Source organism: Castor canadensis, chromosome 4, assembly GCF_047511655.1.
Source record: "Castor canadensis chromosome 4, mCasCan1.hap1v2, whole genome shotgun sequence".
NCBI classification, from domain to species: Eukaryota; Metazoa; Chordata; class Mammalia; order Rodentia; family Castoridae; genus Castor; species Castor canadensis.
This window is the reverse complement of record NC_133389.1, coordinates 52,958,207-52,985,606: the sequence shown is the minus strand read 5'-3', so window position 1 is coordinate 52,985,606 and position 27,400 is coordinate 52,958,207. Positions and strand designations below refer to the sequence as shown.

Below are 27,400 nucleotides of genomic sequence, written 5' to 3'. Positions count from 1 at the left end.
TCTCAGTGTGGGACATTAGAATGGCCTGGGAAGCTCTGCAAACTGGACCTGAGTCCACTCCAACAGCCTCTGACCTGATTGGGTCAGATGCATGTTGAGAACTGTGATTTCAAAGCTCCTCGGTGTTTCAAATGTGTAGTCAAGGAGGGCCACTCTGGCTTCACCAAGGCCTGGATGGGCATGTAGATCTTGCCATAGGAGTTATATCAGGGCATAGGGGATGTCTATGGACAGAAGGAACATGGGTCCCTGTACTATAAAATCACCAGTCCTGATGTAGACACAGCACAAGTGTCAAAAGAGCAAGACATCAGCTATAGAAATGTTGAAATCTAAGTTAAAGTTTTCTTAGTAACTAGGTAGGTCGTTTTAGGGGAAACTGATTTGATTGGGGGAGTAAAGCTGCTGACCCTTTAAAGGACTGTTAACATCCCTCTGAAGTTGTTTTTTGTGTTTCAGATAATGCCTTCCAGGGAAAATAATCACAAAGAAGTGGTTTAAACCCACCACGGTCATCGAGCCCCTGTTCTAGGGTGATCTAGAGAAAACACTGTTCTTCCCTCGAGGGGTGTCCCTGTCCACCATTTTTTAACATGTGATACACGATGACACGCACTACCTCCAGCTGAATATGCTCAGGAATGTGCCCCTCCCTATCTGTGATGAGGAGGCTTTCCAATATGAATACGTATGAATTTCCTTGATGAAAATTCCTTGCTTTCTCTGTTCAGGGAGAGGCACTGTTTTCAGAATTATCCCCAGTGCTCTCCTATTTGCTGCAAGAAATAAACTTTTCTCTATTCTTTTATCCCCTAGTTTGGGTTACGGGCTTTGCAATCACCATGGGTGAGTTACCCATTGCATTCACTTGCAGTTCTACTTGTTCGGTGATTGGAAAACTGCCAATTTTTAAAATCAAGATCTAAAAAAAGCTGAAAAGAAAACCACTTTGTCATTTTGGTGCAATCCAATTGTTGACAGGCTACCAGTGCCATGTCATGAAGGCACTGGGTACCATGGATCAGATGATCTCCCACCTCCTTTCCTATCTCTTACCAGGCAGGCTTAGGAGAATCTTCTAGGAAGAAGTAAAACCCAGGGTAAGGCTTTGACACTTACCTGGTTGATATTGAAAGTCTTAGCCTTGTTGAACCTTGTAGAACCTTTAAGTAGCATCAGAAAAGGTGGTTTGTTTAAACTGCATCCTCCCAGGGACACATCTCTCTTGGTAGATTTACTGGCCAGGTCTAGGACTTGAGGACTCTGTGATAACCTGGAATGAGGGCAAAAATAAAAGCTGCTGCCAGACTCTTACTTACAGAGGAAGACCCAGTGGGAGAGAGCTCAGAACAATAATCCCATTCTTATTGTCATGGTTCCTAGGTAAACTTTCATCCACCTGCAAATTACCTCTACAAGCCAGCTAAAGAGCTAAGAAACTTTAATTGACCTAAAGTGTGGCAGGACTATGACAGAGCCAGACATCTACTTCTTTTTTGGTATGAGTGTCATATAGAAACATGCATATCCAATATGCACAGAGGAGACAGATGGGCACTGGGTGATACGGAATGACATTCATCATCAGGAAAATGCAAAGGTTGAGTTTATAGAAGGATTTTTCTGACCATGTTGAATAGGAAAGTCTCACTGACAAATTTGCTTGATCCCAGGGTTTTCATCTGAGTTTTGAGATAGCAGAAAGCTGTTGCTAACCACCTTCCTAACTTCTCCATCCCTCCCACTTTCTGCTCTAATCACTGAACTATATGCTTATGAGAGATGTTTCATCAACCACATGTGGCGTGAGAACTCTGAGCCTCATCCTGCCTGAGGCGGTTGGTGACTGATGGGTAAAGGAGGGATGATGGCACCATCATAGCAGCCTTTGAGTGCCAGCCAGAACCAGGACCTCTTTTTCCAGTGCAGGAAGGATTTTGGCTCTTACCTAAAACTAGTTATTTTGAATTAGATGGAAACATTTTTAAAAACGTATGTAACTTGCCAAAGAGGGCATTTTGGAAGTTTATAGAATGAAAGCCTTGTGCAGCATGTTGACAAAACTGACTGCTAACTGGATCAATGAGACGCCCTTCATGTGGACAGCCTGCGATCACCAGTTACCCACAGGGAAGAGATCACCTACCTGTGGACAAAAACATTGCTGATACAACCCTCAAAATAACTCCCGCCCAGGCGGAGAGATTGCTGGGAATTTGAAAAGCCTTGTAGTCTTTGGTTCCTTCTCAGAGGCTGGTCATCCACGAGAAGCCGGAGGCTGAAAACAGGAACCAAGAGAAATAAGGGTGAGAACTGCTGGGAAAAATGCTTTTGTCATGGAGTCAACTCATTGACCAGACTTAGTATCTGTTGCCAAAACCCACTAGTTAAACTAGACTTACTTTTCAGGAGCATTTTAAGTTTTTTTCATGTATTTTAATACATAACACTTTTATTAATTAATGTATAAGTATAGAAAAAACATTTAGCTAAATGTTTGGCTTTATAAATTTTTACAACATGGATACACCAACATAATCAGCACCGAGAAAGAAACAGACTTGCCCAGGACCCCAGGAACCCCATTTTGTGCTTCTCTGTAGTTCTAGCTTCCCTTCCTCTCCAAGAGTAACTAGTATCCTAAATTCTGACAAACAGATGAATCTGGCCTGTTTTTGGGCTTGGTATAAATGAAATAATAAGTGATGTACTTTTTATGTGTGCCTTCTTTTGCTCCACATTATGTTTGTGAAGTTCATCCACACAAACTACATTACATGTATTCTAGATCTTTTTTCATTGCTGTATAGTAGTCTACTTTGAATGCACCATAATTTATTTATTCTTACAACTACTGATTAATTTTTTAGCAAGGAAATTGATAAAGAACAAAAAAGAAAGCCAAGACTTACAAGTAAAATAGTATTATCATCAAGAAAAAATATTTTATAAAAAGACATCAGAAAATTCCATTAAACTAAAGTGAAACGCTCAGGGCTCTGGCAGCAGTACCATTCCACTCACCCTGAGTTGTCGCTTATTACAGATACATAGTGCAGTAAGCCATCCATGTATATCTGTGGAGATTTGAAAATCGGGCTGCCATTGTCCCGGGTGCTCAATTCAATGTGACCATCTTCCAGAGTGACCTGCAGGCTACTTGTCTGAAATCATCACAGAAAATAGCTATTGATAACTTTCGTTTAAGAATTATGAATGAATGAATGCTGAATTTATTATCAAAACCAAGTATAATGAAGTCATGATGTTTTAGCACAAATGTTTTCACTTAGCCATTTTGAGCCAAAGAATATTTTTGGAATATTTTGACTCCATACTTATGTATATTAAAATCTTATGCAAACTACTTCAACACTGATGAATTTGTCAAAATCATTTTTCTGGATGAACATTCATTAAGCCAATTTAATTTCTCATCAATTATGCAAAATAGCTCAATAATTTTCAAATGTTTCTAGTTTTGCTTTCATTTTTCCCATCAGAATCGATTCTTTTCTGAATAATTTTTATGGTGAAGGAATGATACATCAATTTTTCATGTAAGATTACAACAATTATTTTTTCTCTGGTTATTGTGAATTTTTTATTTTCTAGTCATTATTTCTAGGAAGCCCAATTTTCCTTGTCAAACTATGCAGATCTGAACTTTGGCAAGATGATTTGACTCTTCCTGTCAATTAGTAATTTTAAAAAAATGTGTAATTCAGCAGCTGTCATTTCAATTTTATTCTTTTTTTTCTACCTAGTACAATTTCTGCAGTTTTTAGCAAGATGTGATTCTTCAATGAGCTTTCAGTCTAAAACAATTTGTACAGAATATAGTTAAAGACATTATTGGTTTTATTTTGTGCTCCTTTTTTTTCAATTGGCAGTATTCATTGTGAATTGAATCAAAGCATGCTACTTTATATGTATTTCTTACCTGATCCATTATGAAATTGAAAACAATGTCCCTAATATATTTCTAGAATTTCTCTATTGTCCAAATTGATCTAATTTTGGCTAATCCAATACTATCATCTGCTTTTGATCATTTTATTAAGAATTCCTGTACAGGGCAGAGAAAAAGTGTTAAGAGTATAAAAAGACCTATGTCAAAACATTCTGCTTGGATGGAAAAGTCACCCCCACAGCCTAACGTTGGCATATGCTTCTTTATGTTTTGTCAAAAAAAAAATAAGATCTCTAAAGACTGGTGAGCAAGATATTAAGAGACAAAGAGAAGAGAGGCCTAATACTATAGTGCCACAGAGCCAGCCCCATCAGTCCTTTTCACAGAGATTAGAAGGCTATGGTGCTTGGCAATGCTAAAGGAACAAATCCAAGAACGACAGTATTCTGTTATTTAAAAATCCCACTCCTTCCACCAATTTTTTATTTATTTATTTTTTTGCAGTGCTGGAGTTTGAACTCAGGACCTACACCTTGAGCCACTTCACCAGCCCCCTTTTTTTCCTTTTTTAATTTCCTTTATTCATAGGTGCATACAATGATTGGGTCATTACTCCCCCTTTCCCCTACTCCCTCCCTCTCGCCCCCACCCCCTCACTTCCAAGCAGGAACTATTTTGCCCTTATCTCTAATTTTGTTGAAGAGAGAGTATAAACATTAATAAGGAGGACCAGGGGTTTTTGCTAGTTGAGGTATGGATACCTATATAGAGAGATTCCTAGTATTGCTTCCATGTACCTATATGTTACTTTCTAAGTTGATTATTCTTGAACTAACCTTTTCTCTAGTTCCTAGTCCCCTTCTCCTCTTGGCCTCTGTTGCTTTAAAGTTTCTGCATTGGTTCCTTTGCACTGAGGACATCAAATGTTATCTTGTTTTTTTGGGTTACCTACCTATCCTCATACCTCCCTTGTGTGCACTTGCCTTATGTGATCATAGTCCAATCCCCTTGTTTCTACCAGCCCTTTTATCTGATGGGGTTTTTCAAGATGATAAGGTCTTGTGAACTGTGATCTCTGCCTCCTGAGTAGCTAGATTACAGGCATGAGCCATCAGGACCTGGCTCACTAATTGGTTTTTAAGCACTAGTTGATTCCTACACCTTCGTGCCTACCCTTGCTAAATCTTCCACCCAAGCTGTAAAGGGTGTTTCCTTGTAGAAGAGGATTTCTACGACTCTGAGGTAAATGAGAGAGCAAAGGACCAAATTTCTCCCAAATCCCAGATGTAAATATTTTCAAGTAGCTGAGAACAAAAAAAAAAAAAAAAAAAAGAACCTGAAGCACTATCTTTTGTGCCATCAAAAAGGAATTATAGGGATATATTCTGATTTTTCTTACATCTTAAGATTTAAGCTGTATTATTGCTTATAACAGTTGGAATTCATTTAAGCCCTTATTAAACATACCTGTAAACAATGAAAATGAGTCCATGAATATACACAAATTCAGTTCAGTAAATTATTATGTACTTTCTAAGCCAGGTTTCTTTTAGGACCTCCTTCAGAGTGGAGAATAACTTTCATGTTTGAATTGAGCAAGAGTATTTACCATGATGACAGATAACTGCCCAACTACTCTTCCTTCCAAATCTTTTTTTCAGTACTGGGGCTTGAACTCAGGGCTTTCACCTTGAGCCACTCTGCCAGACCTTTTTTGTGACGGGTATTTTCGAGATAGGGTCTCTCAAACTATTTGTCTGGGCTAGCTTGAAACCGCAATCCTCTTGATCCCTGCCTCCTGAATAGCTAGGATTACAGGTATGAGTCACCCACACCAGGCTTTTTTTTTTTTTTTTTCCAGCACTGGGGTTTGAACTCAGGGCCTCACACTTGCTAGGCCGGTGCTCTTCCACTTGAGTCACTCCACTAGCCCTTCTCTCTCTGTTTTTGACATTAAACTTTGATTCAGGTTTAAGTCTTGTTTAAGGCATTATCTCTTACCCGTGTCTGGTGATTTAATAACACACCACTGGGTTGAAAGGTCTGAAACCCAAATGAAGCCTGGAAGTGGTCGGGCAGTGGCAAGTCCAAGTTAGTGAAACTCAGTTGTCCTCCTCTGGAGAACGAAGCAGTTCGCACAAGCTGAAATGCAAATGTGGAATAAATGACTGCAATGAAATCATTTCATGGCTAAACTACAGTATTGCCTTGTATCACTTTACTGGAACCGATTAATGTTATTTATGTTGCTTAAAAAGAATCCAAGTTGCTTTCTCATATAAGTCACCAAGCATCTGTAAGGTTTTATATGTATATCTGGTATTCTTTCTTTCCTACCAATTTAAAACAGAATCTGGAAGAGGCTCTGTACCTTGCAAATGCAAGGGCAGTGTATGTGAGCCAGTTCACTGCAACACTGTGCTCCCAGACAAAAGTCAAAAGCTGGTGTGTGACTGCATTTGGAAGATGGGCCAGCTGTGATGCAATCTGTCACAAGGTTCTGCACCCTCCACTTACCTTCCAGTCTTCAGAACACTTTTTGGTTACTCCAACAGTGTCATTCAACCTGACAACACCCGTGGTTTTCTTCAGATTTTTCATGCAGCCTCGGAAAGCAGGTGTAGAAATGTTAAACCTGATAAGGGATACAGTAAAGGAGGAGAGAGATCAGTGAGAACTGGAGCTGACACACTTGTTTTCTACCACTGCTCACTCATAAAACGTACTGTCTATTTTATGGTGATGTGGTTCCATGAGGCTCCTTCAGCGCTATCCTGGGACTCCCATAATGCTTATTTCATAATAGTGGGAAAATCTGCTTCCTTTCTGTGTGAGGCTGCACTCTTAACATTAAAAATACAATAATATTGACAGAGAGTGGCGTGTGTCACCAAAAATATCCAGAGACAAAGGATGCACATTATCTAGAACTGCCCATCCCTCGCTCCCCAGAGTCATGGTATTGTATGGCAGATGGGAAGTAGATTGGTAAGTTAATACGCCACATGTATTTTACAAGTTTGTATTAAGAAACTGATAAATACCACTAAGAACCAGGAATGCTCTAGAAAAACTCTGCTCTTTCTGTCACACTTAAGTAAGCCACTGTGAATTTAGAAGAAACGAAGTATTACTTTTTGGTTCTATTCAGTTAGGGAAATGTAGCTTGATTTAATCAATACAGAGCTGGGTTGGACACTGTATCCACCACTTCCTAACTGTGCTACATGGGCAAGGGGCTATTGTGAGGACTGCAGCAGCTAAAGCCCAGCATGAGCCTGGAGCACTGGTGGCCTGGGGCTGAACACTCAGGGGGTGTTTTGACAGGCATAATGGTGCTCTAGAGCTGTGGGCTCTGGAGTCAGGCTGCCCGGGTTCAAGTTCTGTCCCTGTTGCTTGAGCTGGAGGTTTTGCTTCTCTGCACCTGTATTTGCTCATCTGTACGGAGAGAACATGTTAATCTGTTTCATTGGGGGATGTCAGGAGATTAAATTCATATATGCAACACACTCAAATGGTGCTTAGTGCAAAGTGAGGAGTCAACAGGTGATGGCAGGACTAATCACTTCCCTGCATTACCATACAATCATTATTCTTAGGACAGCGATTTCTATAGGAGCACTTCCTATGGGGTCCTAGGCATTCCCATTTCATTTGATTTACCGATCTGACAGGAGCTGAATTCACATAAAGCATTAACACATATGAACTGATGGAGGGCCAGGCAAAAATTAGTGTTTCTTAAACAAACGATGTACTAAGAAAACCCAGCATGATTTCATCATAAATCTCGAAGGCAGCTCACTTCGAGAAAGGTGTCTGCATTCATTTTAATCCAACTCATTACAAACATCTGAGCTACATGGAACATGCATAAGATTAAATTTCATTAAAAAGGAAAGGAAGAAACGAATCCTTACTGGCATTGTAGCATGAGCTTGGTTATTTTATAAAGATAAATTTTTGCCTTGGAATAAGAGGGAAGTTCATTCTAAGTCCTGGAGCGGGTCCCTTGTACATAGCATTAGGTCCATTCTTTTGGGCCATCTGAGGGTCTAGACTTCTATGTCCCCCAGATCAAGGATCTGATCACACTGGATAGAGGGATGCAATTGTGTAAGGGAAGATACCGCTGTATTAATGGGTTCTTACACAGAGTCTGTATGCATATTTTAGGCCTATCTGTCCACAAAAACCCATCCATTTCTCTAGCTGCTGTAGGCAGATTTTGAGAGTGATTAGAGCAAAATGTATTCCTAACCTCAGTGTGGAGCACTTAAAAATGTTCAACAGATCCCAGACTAATTCTCACATTCATTTTCATGTTCTATGATTATACTCTGTAACACAATGGTGTAAGTCCCCAGGAAAAATGTCCTCATTGGTGTCAGACCCTGGCATTATCTAGGATGGCTTGTTCTCCTGGAAAGCAAATGGAATTAACAGATTTGTGGTTTCTGATTATAATCTTAAACAAGTCATTCCTAACTCTGGGCCCCATTCCCAGAAGACACACTTCAGTGAGAGATGAAGAGGCAAAACACACAGTAAATTCCTTGAGAAAAACTGCTTCATTTAGCGATGACCCTAGTGTGCTTTTGCTGAGCACTCTGACCCTCCACAAGGGCCACCATCTAGGTTGGAGACTAGACATAGCCCTCCTGGGGAAGAGTTGCCTGGCTGCCCTGCACAATTTGGCTGCTGGATGTTGGTAGAACTCATCTGAGCCCACTGTCCCCTAGTGACCACATCAGAAGATACCTTTAGGACTACCTGGGCCACCAAGGCCTACTCAGAGGGACAAGATTGTAACAACACCTGAATATTGCTTAGCATTTTACTTTTGAGGTCATAAAGGTCAGGGAAATATTTTGACAGGCCTCTCTATCTCCTACATTTTCCATGTTCTTATGATTTTAATAAAAAATAAGTATAGGGCACTGAATAATATAGGCATAAGTAATAACTTCATGAATGCAACTGTAATAGCTCAGGATATAAGAGAAGGAATTGACAAATGGGACTGCATGAAACTAAAAAGCTTCTGCACAGCAAAGAAAACAGTCACTAGATTGAAGAGAGAGCCTACAGAATGGGAAAAAATCTTTGCTAGCTATACATGTGACAAGGGATTAATAATCAGAATTTATAGGGAGCACAAACACTAACCTCTCAAAGAATCAACAGCCTACTAAACAAATGGGCAAATGAACTGATCAGACATTTCTCAAAAGAAGAAGTGCAAATGGCCAATAAATAAATGTTCAACATCCTTGCCATAAAAGAAAAGCAAATCAAAACAGCAGGTTGTTAGAATGGCTACCATAAATAACACACACAACAACAAATGCTGGAGGGGACAAGAGGAAAAATGAACTCTTAAATATTGTTGGGAATGTAAATTAGTGCAACTGCTTTGGAAAGCAGTATGGAGGTTTCTCAAAAAACTAAAAACAGAACTACCACATGGTCCAGCCATACCACTGCTGGGCATGAACCTGAAGGAATGTGCACCAGTATACAATAGAGCCACTTGCACTCCCATGCTTACTGTAGCACTTTTCACAATAGCCAAGCATTGGAACCAGTCAAGAAACAGCCATAACTGATGAATGGATTAAGAAAATGTGATATATTTACAAATGGAGTATTAGCCACAAAGAAGAATAAAATTATGTTGTTTACAGGTAAATGGATGGAACTGGAGAACATCATGCTAAGTGAAATAAGCAAGGCTCAAAAGATCAAAGGTCACTTGGTTTCCCTCTTCTGTGGAAGCCAGACCTATAAGATAAATGCACACATAAATACATACATGATCTTAACCACACACACACACACACACACACACACACACACACACACACACACAGAGAGAACATGATTTACTAGTGGGCCTGTCTGAGGAGACTACAGGGAGGTGGAAAAAGGAAAGAGAATGTTAGAGAGTAGGAAATACTGAAATACTGCATCTGTTCATGAAGATGATGTAACACAATGCACTTAAGCTGCTGAATGATGGGGGAGCACAGTGGGACTAATCTGATTAAAGCACAATGTATACATATCTGAAATACCAAGGCAAGAAGCCCCTGAAAAATGAAGGGCAGGAAAGTAAAACAGATCTTGTCCATGAGTGGGTATCAGTGAGAGGGGGGCAGGGTATAAGGAAGGAGTGAAGGAAGGTGAATGGTGGATGTATTTTGTGTTCGGGTATGAAAACAGAAGAATGAAATCTGTTGAAATTGTTCCAGGAAGTGGGGAAAGGGGATAAGGGAGAACGATGGAGGAGATAAATCTAATTAAGATATATTGTAAGCATATATGTAAATGTCATAATATATCCCCCTGAACAACTATTATATGCTAATAAAAATATTTTTAAAAAACAAATTTAAAAAATTCCTGTCACCTAAGAAGAAAGAAAGAAAGAAAGAAAGAAAAGGAAAGAAAGAAGGAAAGAAAATATAGGAGCTGGAGGCATAGCCCAATCAGTAGAGAATTGAGAAGTGAGAAGCTCTAAGTTCAAACCCCAGTATCATAAAAAAAAAAAGAATATAAACTTACCAAGAAAAGGGAGGCAACCTCTTGGTTGTAAGAGCCTAAGACAGATTACTAGGAAAATTTTATATATGTACACTGATATGTAGATCAGTTTATGTATTTCTATATAGAAATGATATGGAACTGATATTTCTATATCAGTTTATGTATTTCTTTAATGAGTAGAGACAAAAAGGTGGAAAAGGTTGAGTTCTGACTTCATCAAAGGCCAAACTACTCTTTGGTGGCAGAGCCAAAACTAGAACCACTTGTGTGGTTCTGCCCTCCACTCTTATCCAGTAAACCTGGACTGACCACACTGCTATCTCCTAGCCTTCTGCTAACACCAAACAAGTACAAACCAATGGCTCCATTATTGTCTCACCTGAAGAATCCTTGTGGCTCGGGGAGATCCCTTTCTGCTCCCATAACCTCAGGGACCACCTGTCTCTGAGCATCATTTACCCTGTCTCCAGCCTGCCTTCTCTCTGAAGGGGCAGGCCAGTGTATCCACTTGCTTTTGGGCTTCTCAACTTGGCTGCTTCTGGGAACTCAGCCTGTCGCAGACTGACCATGTCACTTACTCCTTCACTGGTGCCTTCCATCTGCCCAAGTTGTTGCCACAAAAAGAGGCATCAATCTTTGCCACTTTTGTCCTTTGCTCCCCAAACCTAGGCAATTGTCTAGAGCTGCCCATTTTCCATTCTTCATCTATTTGGAACCCACTCCTTTTTTCTAACCTCCATTTCTCTATGTCAGGGCACATCATCTCTCATCTCAGTTAGTATGTTCCTCTTCCAAGTCTGCCTGCCTCTGTTCTTCCCCCTCCCTAACCCAGTCTCTGTTCTGTACTAGAGTGAGCTACTGAAAACCCAAATGTGAACATCTCCTTTCTCTGGCTCCTACTATTATTTGCAAGATCCTGTGTATGGCCCCAGTCCCACATGGCAGCTTGTGTACTCCACTTCTTTGAAGTTCACACATTCTCTAGCTCTTGGCTCTTTGCATGTGTTGACTGCTAACATGCCTTAGGTCCTAGCTAGATACTACTTGCCTGATGTTCCCCACTGGGTTAGACTCTCTCTTGGGCTCTGTCAGTACCCTGAACTCTCCTCATGCTATGTCATACTCTACGACAGCAACCATCTCTCTTCCACTCTTCTTTAGAGACTGACCTGCTCACTGTTGTCTGTGCAGTAGACAGTCAAGAAAGACTTGTATGATGAACAAATAAGCAATAACTCTTGAATGTATTGAGAAGTTTGACTATTTTAAACTATTTTATTACATTTAATTGAATAATATTCAATTAACTCATAACTACTTATGGCTGCACTGCCATAAGTATTGAATATTGATGATACTAAATAGGAACATCACCTCTTTGTCTCTTCATTTGTAAAATTCAGGGGTCATATACCTTGATCCACAATACCCTGCCAATTCAAAGACATTCACCTCCAAACTCTATTAAGTATAGTCCTTGTTCATTTGTGTTTGTCTCTAGGGGTACTTTGTAAATCACATCTATTACTCCTTCCAAGCAATTTATAAATGAGAAAAAGAGTACCTGGCTTCAGAGCTCACATAAAAGTAATCATAACCATACATTCTGGGAGTTCTCTTAGCTTGCACATGAGCCTTACCACTCTTTCAGGATATTGTGTTTTATACATTTTTGTTAGCTCTCTAAAGGCCGTTTGGGAAGTTACAAACAAATAAACAGAATGTAAAAGTTATTATTTAGTGCATTCTCAAAGTGGTGGCATTTCTCTCATTTAGATTAAGCTCTGCAGCCTTTACAGAATGAACTAAATGCATTCATGTATTCATTCACTCAAGGAAGAGAACACCTATTTTACATCCTACATCATATAAGGAGCAGGTAATACAGGTGTGAATAAGATGTTGTGTCTTAGATTTTTCAAGAATCTTCCTGAAAGTGGTAAACTCAGCTTTCATGGCCAGTACTGCTCATCAGGCCATGGGCACCTACATTCTTCTACGCAACCTATAATGGCTGAAGGCCACAGCTCATCCTGCTTGTCTGCGTCTCGCCAACCCCACTGTGTTCTTCATGGTTTCTCTCCTTCCAAGAATGACAATGGGGATGGCGTACAATTTTCCCAATTTTTCCCCCTTTCAAATTGCTAGTCTCATTATTCAGTATTTACAATCCAATATACTGTGTTTACTACATGTGAATTCTGAAAAGTTAAATTGTTTGTGTGTGGCTGGAATTAAGCAAGTGAGACTAGAATTTATTGGTGGTAATCCACTATGAGAGGTATATATTTAAAAGAAATATGTCATCTTACCTTTCCCTGATGGCAATTGGAATTCCTCCCAGGTAATAGGTGCTAAAGTCAAATATTTCCCCTTCAATTCTAATGTTTTGGTTATTCCCCACATTTATCCACATAAGTTTCTGAGCTTTCCCAATTTTGATTAATATCTGAAATAAATTAAAAATGAAACAGCAAGCAATGAGAAATAAAAGAATCCTATTTACAGTGGCTCAGAGCTATTTGTGTTTTTATTTGTCTTCCTTCAGCTTCATTTATGTACATGGAAGGAAGACTGCTCAGTAGCAGTTTGTGATAAAAATATAGTAAAAAAATTTCAATAGACACGTTTTTACTTTAGTCATGGTTTACATATGACCTATTTTATATCCAAATGTTCAAATAGTAAAAGGATTGTATCCCTCAGTTAATAGTTATAAGTTTGTCTGGTAATAGATAGGTTTGTATTTTGTTTTTGTTTTCTGTCACTGGCTTAATTTCAAAGGTTTAAGATATTTAACAATTCAAGTAAACACATTCAAAGGATATACCGAATGATCTTTCCCGTTGTTGATGGTGTCTCTAATTCCTTTCTCTTTTGGTGACTCTGAATTCAGTTTGTATCTCACCATGAGGTTGCCATCTTCTATATTCAGGGATATGAAGTGATCCTAGGGTATGGAAACAATGCGGGTTACCAGAAAACCTGGGTGAAGAACAGCCAGAGCACTGGAACTCAAATGATTCTCCAGCCACACACTGCTCTCTGCTTGAGCAGCTTGCAGGGAGAACAGCACTGTCCAACCTGACTCATGGGAGAGGTATGATGGCTGACTTGTAACATCGTACTCAGTACCTGGCACTCAGTATGGACATGCTGACCATAACCATGAATTTGTTTCATTCCATCCATAATTAGCATGCAAAATGGAAACTGAAAAGATACAGACCAGTAGAATCATTAGAAAAGACTCTCTCTCTTATCTGGGTGCTGGTGGCTCATGTTTGTAATCCTAGCTACTCAGTAGGCAGAGATCAGGAGGATTGCAGTTCAAAACCAGCCTAGGCAAATAGTTTGTGAGACCTTATCTCAAAAACAGCCATCACAAAAATAGGGCTGGTGGAGTGCTTCAAGGTGTAGGCCTTGAGTTCAAACCCCAGTACCACAAAAATAAATAAATAAATAAAAAAGACAAGACTCTCTTTTTTTGGAGAGAGATACAGTCTTACTTAATAACTAGATACTTTCTACCATCTGTTTGCTGACTTACTGCCACCTCACAGGCTCTTTGCTGCCCCATTCCCTTTTCTTTCCATTTCAGTGTTGGGGGTCCCTCAGAGGACTCCTCCACTTCCTTAGATAATCAGTTACTGGTCCAGGAAGCCCAGATGTTCCTCTCCAGTCCGAACCTGTTTTCTCAGGGCCAGGTCTGTGCATCTGATCCCCTTGTTAGTGTTACTGTTGCATGAGTCACAGATACTCAAACTTAGAACACCCCAAACAGAATCTATGACCTACCTGCCTCCCATATATTGGCAAACCTACCTCTTTTTCCTTCATATGTGTACATTCTCTTTCTCTCTCTTGTACACACACACACTCCTCCTTGCCCAGCAAGCCACACACCAAAGTGCCATCCCTGACTGTTCCTTCTCTCTCATCGAATGAAGTCTTATGAATTCTCAATCACAGCACATTTAGCCGGATCACACATCAATAGTCTGCTTGTCTCCCTATGTCCTGTTTTAATCATCCTACACTCTGCAGCCAGAGCAGCCTTCTGAAACCACCAGTACCTGCATGTAACTTTCCTTTGCTCTCAGGACACAGGCCTGACTCCCAGCAGAAGTGGGGAGGCGTGGCCTACCACCTCACCCCATTCCTCAGCCACCCTTCCAGCCCTGAGTGCTCATGACTTCTTTGTGTCTCTTCCATTGCTAACCGGCCCATCCCCAGTCCTGTCCTCTTCAAGTGCCATCTTCTATTTGTTTTCCAGGTCTCAGAAGCATCCTTTGATCACATAAATCTTTCATGTCATACATCCTCATTTTTTTTTGTATATACTGCTCCTTAAAATTATGATGAATTTAACAATTAACCTCTTGACAGTATACTCTTGCCCAACACCTGCCTTCCCTTCCAGGGGGCAGAATCATATCTGTCTTGGTCATTATTATCTCCCCATCATAGAGTAAGTATGCACTTGAATCAGCTACTTCCTTAGTGTTTAGAAAATCTGAGCGATTTTGGATGTTGGGGCTTTAAGGCTTTGCTCTTACCCAGTTCTCTACAATAAGAAGGCTTGTCTTTGAAGTAATGGCCAGAGTCCTCATCTAAAAGGAAAATTCATCTTTCTCTGGATTTTAAACTTTGTCCTTGAGAGTTCATCAACTTTGGAGTAGCATCAGTGCCCCGAGAGTAATGAACCATTATACTGCAGCAGCTCTCTAGACCATTCTTACATGATGGCATCATCTAAGTTCTCCTTTAACATCAACACTACTTCTGGTTCTCAGTCTCCAAGAACTCTAAAATGTAATACAGGTTGATTGTCCCTAACCCAAAAACTCAAAATGTGAAATGTTTGAAATCTAAAACTTTCTGTTTGAGTGCCAATACCATGCCACAAGTCTGATGGCTTAATGTATACAAATTTTGTTTCATACACAAAATTATTTAAAATACATAAAATTACCTTCAAGCTATGTATATAATGTGTATATAAAACATACAAATTTCATGTTTAAACCTGGGTTCTATCCCCAAGATATTTTATTCTATATATGCAAATATCATAAAATCTGAAAGAAATCCAAATTCTGAAACACTTCTGGACCCATACATTTTGGAAAAGACAGACTCAACTTGAACAAAGAAGAGCTGGTGTTGGAAAACAACAGTTTTACCCTGAACATACTGGATGACTTCCAGTTCTCTGCATCCTTCAGGCGATTGGGACATTCCCAAATCTTGAGAACTAGTTCAGCCTTAGAATCTCCCAAAGGGTCCAGATCAACCCCAGACAGGAGAATTGAGCCAAGTCTACATCCCCAACCTTCAGGTGGATGGGTCTGGTAAAATCCCAAGCTCTACATCAATCCTGCATTCTCAGATCAGAACCTATGAATGGATGCAGATTTCTCCAGAAACATTACCTGTGAGAGCAGCTACAGAAGATCCTATTTCAGGGATTCACCCACTAAAGACCCAGTGGAATTATACTAGAAACAGAGAAAGCATTGCTCCCACTGTCCCTCTACCAGCAGATGGTGCTAATGATCACATGTAGAGTGCCATTTTGGATTTATCTAACCTAGTAAATTTAAGAATGGTGTTCAGTAGGCTGTAAGAGAGAAAAATAAATAAAATATAAAGGTAAACCCATCAAAATAACAGCAGAATTCTCTGAACTGAAATCTTAAAAGCAAGAAGGGCATGGAGTAAGGTATTTCAAGCACTGAAAGAAAATAATTTCAGTCCTCAGATGTTCTACCCAGAAAAACTATCATTCAAAATTGATGGAGGAATAAAATCATCCATGATAAATGGAAACTAAAACAATATATGACCACCAAGCCACCACTACAGAAGATTCTGAAAGGAATCCTACACCAAGAAGACAAAAACAAACATAACCACAAAAGGATGGGAAGTATTAAACTTCATGAAAAGAACAAACACGTACTCAGAGAGTAGCATCGAATTGGCTGCACATACTCAAGTCCTTAAACAACAAGAACAACTAAATGTCAGGAATCACCACATACCTGTCAGTACTAATACTGAATGTTAGTGGACTCAACTTCCCCATCAAAAGGCACAGTTTGGCAAACTGGATTAAAAAGTAAGACTTGACAATCTGTTGTTTATAAGAGATGCATCTTATTGACAGAAACAAACACTGGCTTAGAGTGAAAGGTTAGAAGATGATTTACCAAACTAATGGCCCCTGAAAGCAGACAGAAATACCAATACTTATATCAGATAAAGTAGACTTCATACTTAAAATTAGTCAAAAGAGATAAAGTCACTTCATACTAATAAAAGCAGCAATATATCAAGAGGAAATAACAATTATCAACTTATATGTATCCAATGTCAGTGTACCCAATATTCACTAAACATACACTAAAGGACTTAGAACTGCATATAGACCCCAACACAGTGAAGAGGGAGACTTTAATACCCCTCTATCAGCAATAGATAGCTCAAGCAGACAAAAAATCAACAAAGAAATCCTAGAACTAAATGACACCATAGATCTAATGGAACTGACGGATGTCTACAGAGTATTTATTCCATCCTGCAACAGCACAATATGTATTCTTCTCAACAGCCCATGGAACTTTCTTCAAAATAGATCATATCTTAGGGCACAAAAGCAAGTCTCAACAAATACAAGAAAACTGAAATAACTCCTGCATACTATCTGACCACAGTGCAATAAAACTAGAACTCAACAACAAAAGAAGCAGCAGAAACTACTCAAACAACTGGAGGCTGAACAACACATTGCTCAGTGATCAGTGGGTCATAGAGGAAATAGGGAGGAAATCAAAAAGTTCCTGGAATTTAATGAAAATGAAAATACAACCTATCAGCAAAGGCAGTCCTAAGAGGAAAGTTTACAGTCATGACTGCATATATTGAAAACAGAAAGATCTCAGATAAATAACCTAAAGCTACATCTCAAACTCCTAGAAAAATAAGAACAAGCTAAACGCAAAACAAGTAGGAGAGAAATAATAAAAATAAGGGCTGAAACCAATGAAATACAGATAAAAAAAAAACCATAAAAAGAATCAATGAAACAAAAAGCTGGTTCTTTGAAAAACTAAACAAGACTAAAAAATCCCTGGCAAATCTGACTAAAATGAGGAGGGATAAGACCCAAATTAATAAAATTAGAAATGAAAAAGGGGAGATAACAACAAACACCAAGGAAATCCAGGGAATCATCAGGGACTACTTTGGGAACATGTATTCAAATAAACTGGAAAATCTAGAAAAAATGGACAAATTTCTAGATACATACAACCATCCAAAACTGAATCTAGAGAATATTAACCACCTAAACAGATCTAAAACATGCAATGAAATTGAAGCAGCAATCAAGAGTCTCCCCAAAAAGAAAAGTACAGGACCTGTTGAATTCTCTGTTGAATTCTACCAGACCTTTAAAGAAGAACTAATACCAACCCTCCTTAAACTTTTCCATGAAATAGAAAGGGATAAAACACTGCCTTACTCATTCTATGAAGCCAGAATTACACTCATCCCAAAACCAGACAAGGACACATCCAAAAAAGAGTATTATAGGCCAATCTCTAATGAATATTGATGCAAAAATCCTCAATAAAATAATGGCAAACTGAATCCAACAACATACCAGAAAGACCATTCACCCTGACCAAGTCAGCTTCATCCCAGGGATGCAAGGATGGTTCAACATATGCAAATCATTAAATGTAATACAGCATATTAACTGAAGCAAAGACAAAAATCCACCTGATCATCTCGACAGATGGAGAAAAAACTTTTGATAAAATTCAACACCATTTCATGATAAAAGCTCTGATGAAACTAGGAATAGAAGGAATGTACCTCAACATAATAAAGGCTATATATGACAGACCTATAGCCAACATCATACTTAATGGGGAGAAACTGAAACCATTTCCCCTAAAGTCAGGAATGAGAGGGTGCCCACTCTCTTTACTTCTATTCAACATAGTCTTAGAATTCCTAGCCAGAACAATAAGGCAGGGAAAAGAAATAAAACAAATACAAATAGGTAAAGAAGAAGTCTATCCCTATTGCAGGTGACATGATCTTATACTAAAAGATCTGAAAAACTCCACCAAAAATCTCCCAGACAGCATAAACAGATTTAGCGAAGTAACAGGATACAAATCAGCTTACAAAAATCAGTAGCCTCTCTATACTCCAATAATTAACAGACTGAGAAAGAACATAGGAAAACAATTCCATTTACAATAGCCTCAAAAAAATCAAATACCTAGGAATAACCTTAACAAAGGATGTAAATGATCTCTACAACAAAAACTACGAATTATTGAAGAAAGAAATTGAAGATTATAGAAGGTGGGAAGATCTCTCATGCTCATGAATTGGCAGAGTCAACATAGTAAAAACGGCTATACTACCAAAAGCAATCCACATGTTCAATGCAATTCCCATCAAAATCCCAATGACATTCATCACAGAGATTGAAAAAATTAACCCTAAAGTTCATTTGGAAACACAAAAGACTATCAATAGCCAAGGCAATAGTGAGCAAAAGAGCAATGTTGGAGGTATCACAATACCCGACTTCAAACTATACTACAGAGACATAGTAATAAAAACAGCATGGTACTGGCATGAAAACAAATATGAAGACCAGTGGAACAGAGCAGAAGACCTGGATATGAGCCCATGCAGCTATGCCCACCTAATTTTTGACAAAGATGTCAAAAACATATGATGAAGAAAAGATAGCCTCTTCAACAAATCTTGCTGGGAAAACTGGGTATCTGCCTTCAGAAAACTGAAACTAGATCCATGTTTGTTACCCTGTACAAGTATCAACTCAAAGTGGATTAAGGACGTTAATATCAGACCTGAAACCTTGAAGCTAGTACAGGAAAAAGCAGGGAATATACTAGAAACAATAGGCATAGGCAAGGACTTCCTCAGTAGAACACAAGTGGCTTAGCAACTAAGAGAAAGAAAGGATTGACAAATGGGACTATGTGAAATTAAATAGCTTCTGCAAAACAAAAGAAAGGGTCTCTAAATTGAAGAGACTACTCACAGAATGGGAGAAAATCTTTGCAAGCTATACAAGGGAATGATAACCAGAATATACAGGGAGCTCAAAAAACTAAACTCCTCCCAAAACCAATGACCCAATAAAGAAAAGTGCAATTGAACGGAACAGAACTTTTTCAAAGGAAGAAGTCCAAATCACATGAAAAAATGCTTACCATCCCTGGCCATAAAGGAAACTCAAATCAAAACCATACTAAGATTCCATTTCATGCCTGTTAGAATAGCTACCATCAAGAATACCACCACCAACAAATATTGGCGAGGATGCAGGGAAAAAGCAATCCTCATACACTGCTGATGGGAATGTAAGCTAGTACAACCACTATGGAAAACAGTATGGAGGCTTCTTAAAAAACTAGAAATAGATCTGCCATATGATCAGCAATCCCACTCCTAGGGATATACTCAAAGGAATGTGAGTCAGGTTACAACAAAGGCACCTACACGACCATGTTTATTACAGCACTACTCACAACAGCTAAGCTATGGAAACAGCCAAGATGCCCCACTACTGATGAACAGATTAAGAAAATATGGTATTTATACGCAATGGATTTTTACTCAGCCACAAAGAAGAATGAAATTTTGTCATTCACAGGTAAATGGATAGAACTGGAGAATATCATCTTTAGTCAAGTTAACCAGGCTCAGAAGGGAAGGCTTCTGAGAGAGGGATAGGGCAAGGAAAGGAAACCAAAAACTTGAATGAGGTTGATGTACTCATTGTATAGGAATGAATACAGAAAATTTAAACTGGCTGGGGTCACCATGGGAAGCGGACTAGGAGGAGTAAAGAGAACTGGAAGAGGCAAATTGATTGGACCTGTAATACACATATGCATTTGAACAACATAAGGAAACTCCCTGTGTGTCTATCTTTATCTCAGACTAGCAAAATGTCATGTTTCTCATTTTATCGTCTATGTTTTTTCTTCTACAAGATCTGAGGAGGGCAGAACAGGTTCTGCTGTACAGTGTGTGTGTGTGTGTGTGTGTGTGTGTGTGTGTGTGTGTGTGCTGGCATTGGGGGGAAGGGGTAGAAGGATGAATATGGTGCAAACAATGTATACACCTGTATGTAAATGCAAAAATGACACCTGTTGAAACTGTTCCAGGAATCAGGGAAGGGGAGAGAGAAACAGAGGGGGGATTCAAGTATGATATATTTGATATATTGTAAGAACCTTTGTAAATGCTACAATGTACTCAAACAGAAGGAGGAGGACCTGGAGAGTATAGTACAAGGAATTTCACAGGAAAAAAAAAGAAAAGAATGGTCTTCAGTAGCCTCAGCCACTTAAAGTACAGAAGCTTCTGTTTCTTGGGAAGTCAAACATCAGGCTGATAACAACATAATCCTCAGTCTGGCAAAAGCCACACCAAGATGGAAGCAGTAGAAAGTTAAATCATCTACATCTTGCAGACCCCAGATCTTCACTTTTTTTGAGGCAGAACAAGTAGATTATTAGGCAAGCAGTAGTTTTCAAAGAATAAAACTAACAAAGGGAATACAATGGGGGAAAGGAGAGATGTTCTGTTTTCCTCATCAAAATTCACAGCCCCCACATCCCAGGCCAGCAGAAAGAAAGCACAAGTGGCCAAGGCAAAAGATGCAGGTAACATTGGCACATCACTTTTCAGATCCAGTCTATTGTTTATAACAACCCAGTTATCCCCAAATTGCTACAAAGAGTGGATATACTTGGTAGTATCTGGATCCCTGTTGATTACCTGGTTTTCTGCAAAGAACAGCAAACCTTTATCCACAGTGGTCTGAATTGTTTGTACAAAGGTGGGAAATGGAGCGTTTGGTTGAGTTGGAACTCGAGCATAGCCTGTACCTTCAAAGTAATTTTTGTCTGATTCTTCCTTTCTCCTGCCAACATCAATCAGAAGTTAGAACACAGCAACAAATTGTCACTCACACAGGTATGCTTACTAATATGACATACAGCTCTCTGAAAAATGGAGCAATCTCTGTCACAATTCTGTTAAAGAGGAGAAAACATCTTTAAAGTGTTAAATACAGTCAGCTTTTTCTCCTGGAAATGCTATTTTACCCCACCTCAAAAACGATAATATTCAAGAGTCCCTTTGGAAATGCCTGCTTAGGGGGAAGTGGTTTGCCAGCTGAAAATCTCAAAATGCAAGAAGTTATTAATTTGAAATATAATATTATTCTGAGTAATACATACTTAATCATATTAGAATATCCCAAGCCCTCTTAATTGTAGGGATGGTTAGGAGCTCAAAGCATCAATTTTCAAATAGGTTCAGATGGCAGAGTATCTAGAAAGTCACCCACTTTGTGTACCACTATTTTAAAAAACTTAAAGGAAATGTATAATATGTGCTTAAATCGGGGGCCATCTAATAATATTGAATATTTTGTGGTAGGCGGCACCAGAATTTAAAGATTTCTTTTCAAAAATTGAAAAAACTCCATTAACCTAATGTTTTATAAAAATTAGGGAAAGATTGCCATTTTTAGGTTTTAGGATCAGACTACAGTGTGCGTGGAAGCACAGTTTAATAACTAATGGCCCAAAACAACCAGAAACCTCAACATCTCACTGGCCCACCCCTTTCTTAGATGTGGAAGCACTGCAAGTTCCCAACCCAGTCACAAAGTCACTGGCTTCTAGCGTTCATTTACCTTCTACAAGGCTCCACTTCAGTTGTGTTGAGATTGAAAGTTGTTTTAAAATTGTACAAACTCAGAACATTTTCATTAAGGTCATCTAATTCAATACAACCTTTGTATGGGGGGAATTTCAGTCTATTGGGAAGCTGAAAATAAAACAAAACAAAAAAATTTCTTACAAATTGAACCAAAAACAACAACCATGTTAACAAAAAAAATTTAGTGTAACTCTATTACTTCCAACAGTCAATGTCATGTAAGGATTAGGAAGAATATGGATGCTGGAGTTGAATATTCTGGCTTTGTTATTTAGTAGGTATGTAGCCTTGGGCAAGTTATTAAACCTCTGCTTCAATTTCCTCATCTATAAAATGGGAATGAAAATGATATTTATTTATATTAATATGCTTAGCAGTGTACAAAAGAAGTACTCAATAAGTGTTAGCTATTATCACTAGCTTTAAGATAATAGTGAAACCTATTTATATATACTCAAAATAGAGACATGAAATCATCATACTAAATTAGAATTAATTTTACTCTGTGAAGTAATGTTTATACTTACTTTAAAATCAGGTGGGTAGCCTCCAACATAAAACACAACGTTTTCAGGATCTAAATCAAGGAGAGTGTTACTATTTCCACTCTCCATGTCATGGAATTGGGGCTTTTGGGGTTTACTGGATGTGGCTTCTTTGGTGTAATTAAGTCTTGCAAACTGATAAATTCTGTTTAAAATTAGATAATAAAGATATAAGAAAAATGAAAGAATTAAAAGTCAAGATGCTAAAAACAGGGTTCAGCAAAATATACATGGAAGAGTTTGATGAGGTAGGTCGGTTTCACAAAGAGAAACGTTAAATCTAACTTGTACCTCTGAAATTTCACTCGGTCCATAACTGCTTCCTGAGTCTCACTCTCAGTTAAGATCTGGTCCACCTGGAGTTCAGCTTCTCGCTCTCCCAGGTTGTAGACACAGGTGAGCTGGCCGTCTACAACTGCCATGCCAATATAGTCCCTAGAGACCTGGAGATATAAGGATCACCTCAGAATTCTTCAAACACAATATTTTCTTAACTCTCCTTCCCAAGAGATCCCAAGGGCTTTTTTTGCAAAGAAATAATAATTTTATGTAATAAGCCTTGGGCAAAAAGAATAAATGAGGTACTTTCTCTTACAGGCTAATACAGAAGACTAAATACTATATGGGGCTGTCTTTGCTCATGTTATAGTGCAATCATTTATTCATTTCCCCATTGGCTCAATCTCTAAGTTCTGGTTAGCACCTACCACAAAGATGTACCAGAAATGGACTCAGTCATCCTTTAGATTTTAATCTGGTAAGGGAGATAAAACACTTTCGTTCTCCCAGTACCATACAACATTCTCTTAACACATGATGAACACCCTTGCTATGACACCTCTACATTATCATGGTCAGTTATGTATGTATCTTTCTTCCCTATTAGAATATGAGAATCTTAAAGAGAAGAAATAATTTTTTAAATTTTTATAAAATATACATAGTATAAAATTGACCATTTTAAGTATATATTGGCATACAGGACATTCAAGAAATAAATTTTTGTTTATTATAAATACAGGGTGTGGCACATAGTAGAGTACAGTTGTCCCTCTGTATCCACAGGGGATTGATTCCAGGACCCCTGAGGACACCCACATCTGCAGATGCTCAAGTTCCTTATGTAAAATGCCACAGTATTTGCATGTAACATTTATATATACTCTTGAAGGTGATCCTTTAAGACCTCTTTAGGCTATGTGAAATACCTGGTATAATGTAAATGCTATGTAAATCCTTGGTATACAGCATTGTTTAGAGAATAATGTCAAGTAAAAGGTATACAAGTTATAGATGCAGTTTTTTCTGAATACTTTTGATCCACAGTCATTTGAATCCATGCTGTGGAGCTGTGAATACAGAGGCTGACTGTGTATGGTATGAATTTGTTGAAGGCATAGTGTGCATTGTGTCATAACACAAAGTGAAAGTCTTTTCATGAAAAAAGGAAACTACAAATAAAATGCTAGTACCTTAAAGCATGAAAAGGTAATTAATAATAATGTTGATTTTAAGAATCTTTAAATGTAGTAGGGAGGAGGATCAGAAGAAAACAGATAGGACTGAGTTCTGATAAAGTAGCAGGGGGGAAGGGATGGCATAGCAGAGAGATAAAACCTAAAGAATTCAGTGGGTGGGCAAAGGTGTGGCCCTCCATACTGGAGAATAAAGCCCTGAAGTTTATTGCCTCCTGAAAAAAAATAAAAAAGAATTCAAAGGTGAAGAAGGTCACATAGCACTAGGGGTAGAAGGGCACTCAGCACTAGGCTGAAGTAGACTATAGAATTGCATGCAACCATATATGGGCTAAACCTTGTTTTTTAATTTTATTGCTTCTGTAACCTGCTTGCAAGGGTACATAAGGTGAGACCCCTTTGTTCTTGGGGCTCAGCCTTTGGACATGAGTCCACTAGGACTGTGCTGGCACAATAAAATGTTTCTTCCTGCTAAACTGCCTCAGTGTCCTGTATCTCAGATACCAACTTCCCACAACATAAATACAATGTTCATTAATGATAGCTATTAATTTCCTAATCAGGTAGCATTTTCAAGAATCATATGTCAGACACTCCTAGTGCAACAACTGTATCTTAACCAAGTCAGTGATTAGCTTTTCTTCTGACCCTAAAATATATTTCTTCAATATATTTAAAAGGAGGGACTAGAAGCTAAAATCAGCCATTTAAAATGCCTGTCCTGGCAGTGGTTTAATAAATTTAGGACAATAAGAAGATGGCGTACCTGCATTTCTTATTAGGCAGACGAGACTTTGTCTTGTTCCAGTTCTCACTCATGCATCATCCCCCACCCCTCAGACTTGGGGAAGGGTCTGTGGCTGGGTCTTTGGAGGAAGAGGATGGGGTCACAGTTCTGTTAATTCTGTGAAGCCCTGGCCATGTGGGGAGAGGGTGCTGGTCCTATACCTCAATTCTGCACGTGCTCACATGTACAAACATGTGTGTCCATTCACTGGGCCCATTAGGTGAGGCATCTCGATCCATCCGTGATGGGTAGGAGGTCCTTTGTGTCAGGGAGGTAAGGGTGGTAGTGGTGGTGGGACCTATGGACATTTTGTTGGGATTTCTAACAAGGAGCTAATAGCAGTGACACAGCTGTGTCAGAAGTCTCAAAAGTACACCTCTCAAAAAACATTCTGATATAGAAACAAGAGAAATACTTACATCTTTATTTCCGAGGTACATCACAAACATATTCTCAGTCCCCCCATTTTCTCTTGAGTCAGGTCGTTGCAGAAACAAAGATAGAGATGTGTATCCTCTCAAATCTTCCAGGTCATTTGGCAGTCGGACTTCGACACCAGATCTACCATTGAACCTCATGGGAACTGCGACCTGTGAGGAATAACAAGGTGTCACACAGTCTACTGTGAGGAAAGTGAGTGTGCTCAAGGAGACAGTTTGTGATTTTATAGCTATTTCTCTTAACTGAAAACTCACTAAGTTGTTCTAATGAGAGGTGGGGAGTGTGATTGTCTCCTAGACCCAGGTTAGAAACTCCTGAAGTCATGTTAGGAGTTAACAAAGCTTTCACATTCTCCCTGTTTATTAGCCAGGTGCCTTTGAGAGGTGTATTTAGTTAACATTAAAAATAATAATAACAATAACACCAACCCTAGATGGGTTTTTGTGCAGAAGAGTTAATGTATTTGAAAGCACAGGCATAGTGGTTCATGCCTGTTGCAGATACACACGGGCATAGGTAAGAGGCTAGCCCCAGGCAAAAATGGGATATCTGAAAAATAACCCAAACTAAAAAGGGCTGAGGGTGTGGCACAAGTGGTAGGAGCCCTGAGTTCAATCCTTAGTATTGTTAAATAAATAAATAAATTTTATTTTGGCTCTGAGTTCAAACCCCAGTACTACCAAAAAACTTAAAAAATATTTTTTACAGTAATTGGGATTGAATTGAGGGCCTCATACTTGTTAGGCATAAACTCTATCACTTGAGCCATGCTGTAGTCCTTTTGCTTGTAGTTTGTTTTTGAGATAAGGGTCTCATTATATTTGCCACAGCTGGGCCAGAAATTGCAATTCTCCTGTCTCTGCCTCCCAAGTAGCTATAATTACAAGGGCATGTACATTACACCCAGCCTCAAAAATATTTCTCAAATGCACTGTTTAAGGAACTGATTTCCATTAACATGCTATATGTTATGGTTGTATTTATGACAGGCATTTAATCCTTTAAAATGCACAAATCAAGGCTCTAAAACAGTGTTTCTCTGAGGTGAAGGACTCTCCTCCCCTAATCCATCATGGACCAACACTTTTATAAAGTATATTAGAAATTAAAATTACTGGAAAAAGGAAACAAAGAAGCTATACAAAATATAAGCCCATGTCAAATGCAACTCAAATCATTAAAAGCTCCCAAGTATTTTTCTTACTTCCATACTTAGAGTTTAAGGAACTAGAAACAAAAAATGGTCTGACTGGCACTGGTCTGGGGATTAAGACTGGGTAGCTCTGATCTAAACCACAGAAAATAAGTATTCTCTAATAATCAAAAGAATAACATTCCTGGAATGGTAATGCACCAATTCTGTATTTTATTCATCAGGCATTTACATATTTATTGAGGATCCTGCTTAGCAAGGGGCCTTAACGATGGGCAAGTTGAGGTTCCCCTCACAACATTATGAGCTCACTGCATGCCTCTTCTCTTCTATTCACCCTCTGAACTCTAGAAGACCCAACCACATCTCTGAGTCTCTTCTTGGCTTTTGTCAGCTGCAAAACTCCTGCTCATTATTTTGTTTTTAGTTAAGAAGACATTTCATGTATGCAAAAATAAAGGATGGAAAGCTGGGCATGGTGACACATTGCATGGAACCCTAGCACTCTGGAGGCTAAGGGAGGATCAAGAGCTCAAAGTCAGTCTGGGCTACATAGTAAGACCCTGTCTAAATAAATAAATATTAATATACCTGTACTTGCACCACTATCTTAAGAAATGAAACATAACTGATATGATTGTCCCTATTCTCCTTTCTCTACTCAAAGGTCACCATTAGTTTGGATTTGGATTCTCATGCAACTTTCCATGCATGCTTCAATATTTTTGCTATATACAGATT

The 27,400-nt window shown here is 38.8% G+C and overlaps 1 protein-coding gene across 6 annotated transcripts in view; it reads right to left on the bottom strand.

Annotated features, from left to right (window-relative positions):
- Positions 1–27,400, bottom strand: part of Lama3 (laminin subunit alpha 3) — a 293,352-nt gene that overhangs the window by 20,377 nt on the left and 245,575 nt on the right. For all 6 annotated transcript variants that reach the window (XM_074070176.1, XM_074070177.1, XM_074070178.1 and 3 more), the window contains 12 exons: positions 25,485–25,655; positions 23,095–23,246; positions 22,786–22,948; positions 22,233–22,366; positions 21,308–21,452; positions 13,293–13,412; positions 12,775–12,911; positions 6,431–6,548; positions 5,915–6,055; positions 3,025–3,164; positions 2,147–2,278; positions 1,120–1,273 (listed from right to left, as the gene is read on the bottom strand). In XM_074070176.1, the coding sequence (XP_073926277.1) occupies positions 1,120–1,273; positions 2,147–2,278; positions 3,025–3,164; positions 5,915–6,055; positions 6,431–6,548; positions 12,775–12,911; positions 13,293–13,412; positions 21,308–21,452; positions 22,233–22,366; positions 22,786–22,948; positions 23,095–23,246; positions 25,485–25,655 (1,707 nt within the window). The remainder of the gene's footprint in view (positions 1–1,119; positions 1,274–2,146; positions 2,279–3,024; positions 3,165–5,914; positions 6,056–6,430; positions 6,549–12,774; positions 12,912–13,292; positions 13,413–21,307; positions 21,453–22,232; positions 22,367–22,785; positions 22,949–23,094; positions 23,247–25,484; positions 25,656–27,400) is intronic.